The sequence below is a fragment of the Malurus melanocephalus genome, unplaced genomic scaffold (assembly GCF_030028575.1).
Source record: "Malurus melanocephalus ecotype Western Australia unplaced genomic scaffold, MMel_1.1 scaffold_173, whole genome shotgun sequence".
NCBI classification, from domain to species: domain Eukaryota; kingdom Metazoa; phylum Chordata; class Aves; order Passeriformes; family Maluridae; genus Malurus; species Malurus melanocephalus.
Genome location: NW_026623405.1, coordinates 690573 through 702146, shown reverse-complemented (window position 1 = coordinate 702146; position 11574 = coordinate 690573). Strand labels below are relative to the sequence as shown.

Below are 11574 nucleotides of genomic sequence, written 5' to 3'. Positions count from 1 at the left end.
TCCTGGAGTGGGGAAAAGGCAGACAGGCTGCACAGTGTGGCCTGCAGAGCCCTGGGATCCACAGACTCGCTGGAAGGCATTCCCAGCACTGGGCTCACACCGTCAGCTGAGCTGCATTGTGTGGCCTGAGCCACAACATTCTGGGTGTGCTCAGAAGAAAACAGATAAGGGCAAATTTACTTACAGCCCTGGAGGTACTAACAAACCCTGACGAGCACCAAGAGCCTGAAACGGCGCAGAATTGTCTGAGTATCCCAGCGTGTATTCGAAGGTCAGCTTCCCAAATATACTCAAGCAAAACCAGAAGCTTTCTGCAGACACTTTTTCCTTTGTTGGAACATCTGGATCTTCTGTGCAACAAGACCTACAATCAGAAATCCTTTTCGAAGACTGCTTTGAATTGAAACAAGTACCTCATAGCCCAGAAACTCCATGTGTGACCTTATGGTTTGGAGATCTGGAAACTTGCCAGGGTTCAGGGTACAGAAATGACCCACTGGAAACAAGACATCAAACAAAAACAAAGATAATTAGAGTGCTGGTCACTGCAGCTTCTGGAAACCAAAGGCAGGCATTTGGTCCCCTCATAATCTCCCAATACTGTAGCCTTCCACTCCATCCCCCTTTTACCATCCCCTGTGCTCCCCATTCTTCACTCTTGACAGAGGCTCATTGTGCCTTCTCAATGTAATGTCCCACTCTCTCCCCATCTCCAGGTCCTCCCTTCCTTGCTCACTCATATGAAGGCTTCCTTCAACCCTTCCCCTCCATTAATGGGTTCTGCTTTGTTCTTCCTCCCCATTATCTGTTTCCTCTCCACATCCCTAATTGCTTTTCCACAKTCACTTCCAGTCCCGTTTATCACCATGATTCCTGCTTTTCTCCACAGTACTGTTTCTATCTGTCTCCACATGGTCGTCAGATTTACTGCCACCATTTATCCTTACWTTGCTTTCTTTTCACCTATCATTCATCCCATCTCTGTTCCCAGCTGTAGTCCTGGAAGGCTTATGAGGTTCTCAGAATTCTAGAATTAATGAGGTGCAGTAGTCCACAGTCACTATTCAGTCATAAACAACCAAAGAAATAATGAGATAAGGGAACAGCATTGTTTCTGCAAAAATTAATCACAACTCTTCTTAACCCTGCTCTTCTCTMGATAGAAATGATCTTGAACAGACAAAACCAATGTTCCTTATTTCACTCTCTTTGTCTTGACAGTGATCTCCTGMTTTATTTTCTGTGAACAGAGCTGCATCAATTCTCTATTTTCCCACAGTCAAAAATTAACTCCTTACTAAGAGGGCTTGAAAACCAGACTGTATTAATTGAAAATTTAATGCTTGGTCATCTCAGTCTCTTTGTCCTCATTTAAAATGCAGTCAGTGCCCCTGCACTTCAGCCCACTTGCCACATGGGCTCTCTAACCTGCARGGCCACCTGTGCTCAGGTTCAGAGGCCTGGATCCTTTTGACCCCAGTGGGAGAGCAGCAACTCATCAAAGCACACATTTGACAAAATGTTCTTTCCTAAAATCTGTCAGCAAAGATGCACTCTGGATCTAATAAATACCCAGTGCAGGGACAGAATCTCCCCTTTTGCTTGGAATTTGATTTATCCATGTCTTTTTTCTAAAGTAACTGAGCATCTCGTTTGCCTCCATATACCTGCTGTGCATTGAGCTGCTGGAGCCCATGATTTGCCCACAATTACACTCTTGCTTTTTCCTARTTGGTGTAAAGGCTGTTCCATTCGACACATGTCTTTCCACAGTTGCTGGTAGGTAACTTATTTAATAGATCTCCTCATTGCACAGAATTTAACATATTCTAGTTTATTCATCCAGATGAATCCGGTGACATTTAACTTCCCTGTTATTTCTTATCACATTTTACTGGGGTAGTCAGGCAAGGGCATCTGCTTAGTGGTGGCTTTGCTGAAGACTTTTTCAATGAAGACCCAACAGTTCACTCATCCTGTTCAAACATTTCTCTCTCTCTCACTTTACTTTGCACGTCTTGTTCTTTCTGCTGGTGTGCCATAAATATTGACAATCTCCCAATCCACCAATGGGACTTGGAGTAACTTTTGACACAGCATCTTTAGAGAACTTTCTGAAAAAAAATAAATATTCAGCAATCCACACATGAGTGTCCTGTCTTTCACACTATAATATCTCATCAGTGGCTAAACCAGGTCCATCCCAGCCACTGTGGAGCAAACCACGAAGTGCCACATGTACAAACTCATGAGCTACTGGTCCACAAGTAAAACTAAACCAAACCAAACCTTTCTGCAAAAAGTACAACAGTCAGTGCAATCCACTTAATCAGGTCATATACAACATACACAAAACTATGCAACATCCCAGGTACTCAGAAAAATTAAATAACTAAAAATAAATAAACTCTTCCATGTGCAAACTAGAAAGTATCTTGCAGTTCTGACTTCATAAAACTGAGCATTTATTGTGTTCTGTGGTTCTAATTTGTTTTCAGATTAAGTACTTTAAAGTTGGGTATTTTTTTAGGTGTTACTTCTGTATTCAAGATCTTTCTTTTATTTTTTATTTTAGGGATTTTGTAAAAGCTTTTATTCAGTTTAAGAAGCCAATTGTGGTTGCTATCAACGGCCCTGCTCTGGGGTTAGGAGCTTCTATTTTACCACTCTGTGATATCGTTTGGGCAAGTGAGAAGGCTTGGTTTCAGACACCATATGCAACAATCCGACTCACTCCAGCTGGCTGCTCATCATACACATTCCCACAAATTCTGGGTGTTGCACTGGTAAGGTTTTCCACCTCAAATTACTGAAGAGCCTTTCATAAACTCCTGTTCTTCTTTCTCTCTTTAAAAAATAAACAATTTTCTTAATTGTTTTTAATGGCAATGAAATCTCCGTAAGGTTCATCTAACCACTATGAATGTCTTATACAAAAGAACCTCAGAATTCAATATATAACACCTGCTGTACACAAAAAAGATTAGACACAGGTTGAAAAAGCAAAGATTGTCAATGTCATGGTAGAAAAGTGAAGACATACATTAACAGAATAACCTTGCAGAGTAGCTGTCTGCGTTGTGTTAGGAGTGGGCAGTAACACAGCCAGATAGAGCTCTCTGATCTTCAAAGATAATCCACAATGATTCCAGTAAGACTGGAATGGTCTTTTACCAGTATAATAAAACAGAATGTGCCCCACAAACATTTCCTACTGGGATCCATGACTCTCRACACAGTATCACTGACAGTTACTCTTGTAAGATCAGCAATACAGATTCACCATGCATGCCAGCACATTTCTCTTAAATGAAACCCATGCTGTGCTCTGGCCACCTGCACAATCCTTAAATAGCTACTGAAACTCCTTTTAAAGTATTTTGCAGTATGGAAAGATACAGAAGAACATTTGTAATTTAATCGTAAAAATAGCAGGGAAGTATGAGGAAAATTTTCAGGGAATGATAACCCAAGATTACCAGAATCTTTTGGTTTCACAGGCAAATGAAATGTTGTTCTGTGGGAGAAAGCTGACAGCACAGGAAGCCTGCAGCAGAGGACTGGTGTCACAAGTATTTTGGCCAACAACATTTAGCCAAGAAGTGATGCTACGAGTGAAAGAAATGGCATCCTGYAGTGCAGTGGTAAGAATCAAACTCCTTCATTAAATGACATTTCACAGCAGTAAGGTGTACTCGCAAGGCTTATCACATGTGGGCCCTCACTTCCACAACCATACCTGTGAAAGAAGGCTGACATCAGAAAACCTGGAAGGAGATCAGTGAGCTTATAGGGTTTCTCATTTTTCAGGGAYTGGGTGGGTTATTTCCTGTCCCCAYCTTTGCATTTATTCAATWTGAGTGGCACCTCCTTGCCCCAGATTTTGAAAGGGGATTTTAGTACAGTTTCCTTCATGAAGGTGTAASAGTGTGAAACTATACAACTGTACTGGGAAACCTCTGCAGCCCCTTAAGAAAACAGATTTGCCTTTCACTTTGTCCTGGCCTACCATATTTCAGCTGAGTCTGGCTCTTTTTTCTGCACCTGCACAGTTCCTGCTGCTGCAAAATGTTCAGCACAGCACCCCAGAAGGGTAGGATAGTGCCAGCTAAGCTCTGCTGTGAAGGAGAGGTGAGATCCAGACAAGAGGCATTTGAACACAGTCTGGTCACAGAGTATTATAACTTTCCATTTGTGTACACAAAAGTTGAAAGAAAATCCTTTCCTATCTTTAATTCCTAAGGTTTTTTTTTCCCTTCAGGCAGATATACTCCTATTCTGGGCACATCCTTGTTTAAAAAACATGCGGTGAAGGATGTGATACTGGCTGTAATAAAACTGCAGTAATTGAAGTGAAAATTGTTATGGTTTCTTGCTATATTTCCTATGCCTGAAACTGTCTCAGCATCCCTCAGTTTCATTTAAAAGATCTGTTATAAAAGAAGGTAGAGACACAAGAGATTTTTAATTAAACGAAGTGTAGATTAGATCTCACAGAAGACATTGGGAAGGAAACTCTCTAGATATGTAGCAGAATTTTATTTGATGATGCTGATATTATGTGTATTATTTGAGTTGGCAAAACTTCTGAGCCTTATTGTGAATTCTTCCTTCTTTCACTGTTAYTGGCTGTCAATGAAATTTTCTCGAGATCCCTTAGGAAGATGGGTGCTGACTTGTGGACAAAGAGTTTAATCTTTCAAAGACATATTCACAAACAGACAACAAAAAATACACAGGCCCCTTGATTTGCTATTAACACCATCTACTTGAGTTAAAGACAAATACTATTTTGTAATGGCAGTGTGGAAACGTACAACAGGTAGGAACTGGGCTTAACATGAAGGTGTTGWCAAAGCTGACTGAAGAGAATGCACCCCTCTTTCCCCAGAACACTGTATTWGTTATATTAAATCTCCTCCTCAGAAGAAACAGTAATGTTTCCTCAGAAAATCACTAATGTACAAATTATTAATGTGTTTGTTTTATAAGCTTATACTGGTGTTGATTTCAGAAGAAATTTTAAAGGAATCAATCTAATGTGCCTAGAAATGGGTCGGGAAAAATGAGCTGAACTATGGGAGCAACCATACACCTGCAATTTGTGTCTTTCAGAACTTGCTACAATTACTAAGGGTTTGAGATTGGGCTTTCTATTGCAAAAATCTGTGGTTATTTGTTGTATCTGCTAAGTAAATCTGACTCCAGAACACAGTCACAGGRTGCTTGTTTTGCACAGCATTGTTCTTTTATAAAATATTTCACTTCTATAAAAATGTAAATAAATAGACTTTAAAAAGGGACCTGCARTAAAGACCTTTTCCTGTTAATTTCTGTTTTGATAAAGAAAAAAATACATGAGGGAAAATTGTTAAAGATGATCCACATTTGGGATTCCATGTCTAACCTTAAAGGCCACCTTCCAGAAAACAGGTAGCCAGTATATTGTCCCTCACACATTTTCATTTCAGTGTGAGGGAGTTCAGCTCCTTCTTGTGCTCATRGCAGACTTTCAATAAACTAAGGTACTTCAGAATCCCTCATTCTTTTAAAAACTTGGCACTAACCCATCAACCTCAATTCTTAAAGATGCTGACTATCAGCAAATGCAGTTGTGGCTATAAATCAAATGCAATTTCTGTGCCCAAAGGAGTTATTTAGACTGTAAAACAGTGTCAGTAGTCTAAAAATGCTGGTCACGCCATTATGCATAGTAATCTTTTCAGATTCAAAATAAAATACTGAATCATATTTTGGCTTTAGGTATTGGAAGAGTCCAAATGTCTCGTGCGGAGCTTCCTGAAATCCGGACTTGAAGATGTGAACGAGAAAGAATGTCAGATGTTAAAACAGCTGTGGAGCTCTTCCAAAGGACTGGATTCACTATTCAGCTACTTGCAAGACAAAATTTATGAAGTCTGATGTCTTGGCCTAACTTAAAGAGAAATCTCTCCAGTTGTGACCAGAGTCAGACATGACCGTGTTTGAGAAGCAGAGGCAATGCATCAGTGAGGAATTAGTGACAGTGATCCCAATGCCTGTGGCTGTGTGGATTTCCTGCACAGCCACTTGTAGCTGGTTTGATTTTGTGTAACCAAGWCGTGGGCAGGCGTTCAGTGCACGTAACCTGTGCAGAGGCTGCATCTTTCACATTGCTCATCCACATCCAACTCTACATTCCATGTGCTGAGAAGCACCACTGAGACCCAGCAAGGCTCACCCACCTGTAAGAGTTTATTTTGTCTGTCCTTCTTAACTTATTCTTGCTGTTGCAGCACATCTGGGCTGACACAGAAGGCTCAGTCTAAAATCCGGGTCAGCAGAACCTTTCGTAGACCCAAAAATCATACGTTGGAAATATGTTAATTATTTTTTTCTAAGTTCTAACAGTTTAATGGAAAAATCTGATAATTTATATGTATAATATGTAAAGTTAGTTTACAAAAACTACTAGATTTTTTTTTCTTTGTTGAAATTTATTTAACTTATTTATTTTGTGTTCATATTCAGCTGTTTATTGATCACAGATCTTATTTTCATATTTCCCTTGACTGAATTAATGGCATCACATGAGAATGCAAACACATTTTTAGCAGCAAACTGAGTAGAAAAATAAAGAATATATAGAAAACCCACAGAATGTTGTGGGCAGTAAATTAAACAGCCACGTGCATGCTCCTCTATGTGTAAAATTGTACAAAAAAAAAAAAAGTATGAAACAGATTCATTTGCCAGGGTTAAGAGAAAAAAGTGGATTCTGACAGAGTGAGTCCCCCTTAAGTCTCTCTCCACTTTCTGCCTTCTTGAGGAGCACTGAAGGGCTCGCCAACCAGATGCTTTATTTAAGTTTACTATATTCCTGTTAGCCGGATATCAGTAACAGGGTGAATGGTGCCGTTCCGTGGCATCGTACTGTTTTTCAGGTTTAAACACCCCTTTTGGTCTGAAGTCTAAAAGCAAATCCTTATGAGCCTTAGTCTAGTTGCCTGATTCCTCAGGTGTGAGATAATTTCTGCTCTGGAGGCCTTTGGGTGTGGGCCAGCAGTTTATACAAGGTGCTAGGCATTGAACTAAGTGGAGGCAGAGGTTTTGTGTTGCTTTTCCCAGCTCTCCACATCTGGCCACCCCACCACCTGTTACAAGAACTTATGGCTATCCATAAAAGCAGTCCCCAATAAAGAAGGAAAATCCAATCTGCTCTTTCCGAATGTGACCCCAGTACTGTCCAGTGACACGGACTGACTTCTGAACACTGGATCTTCTCTCAGTCCTTTCCTGCTATGGGCAGCTCATGTGGAAATGACAGGAGCGTGCTCTGAGACTTCACCTGCCATTATAGTGTGCCCAAATTGAAACCTCTTGAAGCAGAAGCTTTGCACATTTGTTTGCTTTGTAATTTGTGCACTTGCTCTCCATCCTTGAGCTCAGTGACTTATTATGGTTTAAACCTCTGCAAATGAGGCTGCTCAGCTTTCTCCCTCTTAGTATTTCCATAAAGAGTTTCAACAAAGCCTTTGTAAAGTTAACGAACAGGTGATTACAGTAAACAGTAGCCTTCAACACATTTCTTTTTCCGCAAATAATTASAAGTGCTGTTTTTATGTCCTAATTGTACCACTGAATTTTAAGGAAATCATTACCCTAAATTCAGAAGTTCTCATGGAAATTCTCCATGTAAAAGACAGAATCTGGTTTCTAATTAGCCTGAATAAAATGTTTTTTCAAAGAAACTTATAGAAATCATTAGCTTATTTTAAAATAACTGAAAGACAACTCTTTCAGTAACTATTTGAAGCGATGGATGCACCACTTGTTTTATAGCAATCCTTGCTTTTGTCCACAACCTGCCAGCARTGCTGCAGGGTGTGTTGGATCAAGGCCCCAGGCCCCCAGCCTGGCAGGTGCACATGGAGTCACCTGRAAAAAGAGGGATCCCCCAAGTGAAAACCACTCACACCTTCAGAAAAAAGAAAAAAAAAGGCAATGGAAAGTACCACGATTCCTCAATTTCCTTTATTCCCATCCAGAGAGCCATAACTCCTAGTCATGTGTTAATAAGATATTAGGAAGTTTATTTCACTACTATGCTTAGTTTTTGTAGATAAATATAGCAAGATTGCTCAGCAATGTGAAGGAATGCGTTCCGAATGAGATTTGCAAACAGAGAAGACTCTTATGTTGTTGGATCTTTTAAACTACACCATTTCATCTGAATTTTCAGATATCTGTATCTTAGCATTTTTTATGACAAAGGAATGGTTGAAATACATTTTCTATAATTATTTTTCCATTAAAGCAAGCGCTAACCATAGTTAACATTTTTAATTATTCATATCTATACAGTTACAATCTAGTTTTCATGGAATCTATTTTCCCTTCAGAAAAGAGTAGTAACAATGTTGAAAGCTTCTTTTCCAGTATTTAAATATCAGAATATGAATTTTCTCTTGTGTTTCTATCCTTACTAGGTATTCAGATATCTAGATGTACTGTACATATTAGTCTGGGTACCTTTACTAATATTCACAGTATTTAAGATTAAAAATGCAATTTGTTGTTTAAGTATGTTATTTTATTCTTGTGTAAATTGTTTTGTACAATCTTTAAAAATCTACAGTTTTGCATTTGTAGATATTAAAGGTAAGCAATTTATTTTGTGTTGTCCTGCATGTATATTTTTGCTGTAGATAAGTGTTGCTTAGTTTACTATTTCAGTACATTTCTGTTAAATAAATAAGCTTACAAACTTTAATACAGTATATATTTTCAAAATATAAACTTTTATATTTCTGTGGTAGGTTAGGGTATGCGTTTTAGGCAATCTTTTTCACTACTATGAACTGTTCTTTTAATCTATAATATAATGGTTTTGTGCCAATAGTTTTTCATTAGAATGAAATGCTCTTTTAATGTTAGGGATGAACTGACAATTTTGGTTGGGGTTTGTTTTATTTTTGGTTTTGGGTTTTTTAATTATTTTGCCAGCCTTTACAGTTTTAAATATAATTTATAAATGTATTGCATTTGTGAATAAGCCTTACCATTAGGTACAAGAAATCTTTAAAGCTGCATAATTGCTTATGTAGCACTAAGGACTTCCCCAAATAATTGCTGTAAGAAAGTTAGCAAATCAGAGTACAGGGCCTTAAGTTTTTCTTGTGAAAAGGATAATACGGGTTGTTTCTTTTGAACAACATAGGTAGACTTGTCAGCATGGGCTTTGTTATATATAAACTGTGCATTTGTGCTCCCAACCATGGTAGTTTAATCTCAGGCTTTGTGTGGCTGGGTCTATAAAAGTCAAATCTGGCTAAAGCCAGCACTCTTTAGGCAACACTAAAGAAGTTTACATAAGAGACTTATAGACAATCTTATCATAGTACATTTGGGTACTCKGTATCCTCGATGTGTTAGCTGTGTCTGCCCAATTAACCGTATGTTTTAAGCCATATTAAATCTCTTTACTGCTATTTTAAATACTACACTGAAAGTCATTCACTAGCTTGCTTGCTCACAGACAGGATTTCGATTTTTAGTGAATAAAAATATTATGCCTTCCATAAAAACAAAGGACCAAAGARTTGCATTCTTCTAACAAAGCATTAGTTCCTTTGCCAGTGAACTAGTTTGACATTTGTACCGAAGATCAGATAGTTTCTTTCTGCTTCAAACACTGCGTTCTCATCCATGTAAGGTGGAAGGGGGAAAGATGTATCCACTGAGTTATTGGGAAAGGAGTGATGTTCAGCTGGGATGGCATGTCTATTGGTAAGGCTTATTACCAAACCTCTGAGATGAAGCAAAGAACCAAAAATTCACAAGTTATGTCAATGTAAATTTATTTTCAGAACTTGCACAAATAGTTAATTGTAGAACTTTGCAAATTAGGCCCTTAAGTTATTTTRTCAGAATGCCATGGAACAGACTAAAACAGTTTCTAATATTTGTAACAATGAGTACATATTATAATATTATAAGGGTACAGGCACCCCTATATCACAGTGTTGTAAATATTTTCTGAAACTGGTACAGTACTGAGGGACTTGTATCTTCTGATATATCAAATATTGACTGTCTAGATCAAATTGTACACAATTTATTTGTTGATGGTCCTGTAACTAGTGTATGGACACATTTCTGGGTGCCTTAGAAGTTGTATTTTTCATGTGTGTTAATATGCAGTATTTATACATTGTGAGAAGCTGCTTTGAATAAAAACATTGAAACTTCACTTCAATGCAGTGATTTTCAGTTTTACRTAATCAGAATGAATGTGATATGTGGTAGCTATTATATTTGATAATGCTGTTCATGGGCTCCTGCTTTTCCAAAGAGACCAGGCACACAGCAGGCTTTTCAAAAAAATTCTTTTTCCAAGTGGCAAAACCCAGGCCGCTAAGACACACTGCARTAAGAACTCTCTGAAACCAATTATGATCCATTTCATTTACCATTCCTTRATCAAATAAAAATAAAATAAAATRAAAAYACCAAGAACAGTCTCCCAAAAGCACTTTTAGGACACCTTYRCCATTGTTCTCACTTCCACTATTTGATATTTGCACATCACCTAAAGCATTCCTGCCCAGAACCAGCAGCTCCATGCAGGATTTCAGCTGCACATGAGGGAATTTGATTTTGAAGTGGTGGCCAGAGGGGCCAATATTTAGCCCAGACACAGCCTGGTGCWGGAGAAGGTGGATCAGCCTGCAGTCCCTCTGCATGGTTCCAGAAYATTCCTGCCAGGGGCTCTTATGTACCAGGGGATCCTTTGTCCATATCATCCACAAATGCTGTTTCCAATCATGTATCTCCCATGATTAGAAGAGTAACTGTAAATTACTTCTGCCCGGGGCAGAAAAGGAARGATATTTTTACAGAGAGCCAGGGTTAGCCAACCCAGCTATACAACAAGGTCTGAAAAAATGACCTACACTTCACTCAAAGGAAACAATTATGTTCTAGAAATTAKATTGGTTGGCTTTAAACTGACAGACACTGTTAGTAAAAACCATGGGCAGCTATTTGGAGCAGAGGATTGAGCAATTTAGTCTTGCWTCACTATCAACAAATCCAATTATTTATTACAGTGACTCTTGTCAGGAATTAACTTATTGTAGTTTCTACTGGACTGTGAGCAGTGTGCACATGATGAACAGTGTGTGACACCATTACTGTCTAACAGATTTACTGGAAAGTTTGGGTATTAACATAGATTGTCAACATGTGAATTCTATTTTAAATAACTCATTTTTCAAAGAAAGCAAAAGTTCTTTAAAATTAAAAACCCCATCCAAATATTTGGGGAGTTCAAAGCCATTTCAAATGTCAGTCCTTCTTGCAGCAAATTAATATACAAATTACATGGAAAAGGAACCTCTTAAGTAGATATAAAGAGGTAATTGCATATATAAAAGAACAGGAAGGTAATAATCCTAATTAAGGTATAAAAACAGGTCAGAGCTCTACATACACTTAGAGGTGCCACTTCTCATTATGAAAAAAGAGAAACAATATTGCATATGGCAAGAACAAGGAGAGGTTCTGAAAGAAATGAACAGCAAATGAAAGCAC

General features: G+C 38.4%; 1 protein-coding gene across 1 annotated transcript in view; it reads left to right on the top strand.

The window, feature by feature from the left end:
• Positions 1-10235, top strand: part of CDYL2 (chromodomain Y like 2) — a 59141-nt gene extending 48906 nt beyond the window's left edge. Inside the window, exons 5-7 of the mRNA XM_057372523.1 lie at positions 2576-2786; positions 3501-3644; positions 5764-10235. Of these exons, the coding sequence (XP_057228506.1) occupies positions 2576-2786; positions 3501-3644; positions 5764-5922 (514 nt within the window). The 3' untranslated portion in view covers positions 5923-10235. The remainder of the gene's footprint in view (positions 1-2575; positions 2787-3500; positions 3645-5763) is intronic.
• The last annotated feature ends 1339 nt before the right edge of the window (positions 10236-11574 follow it).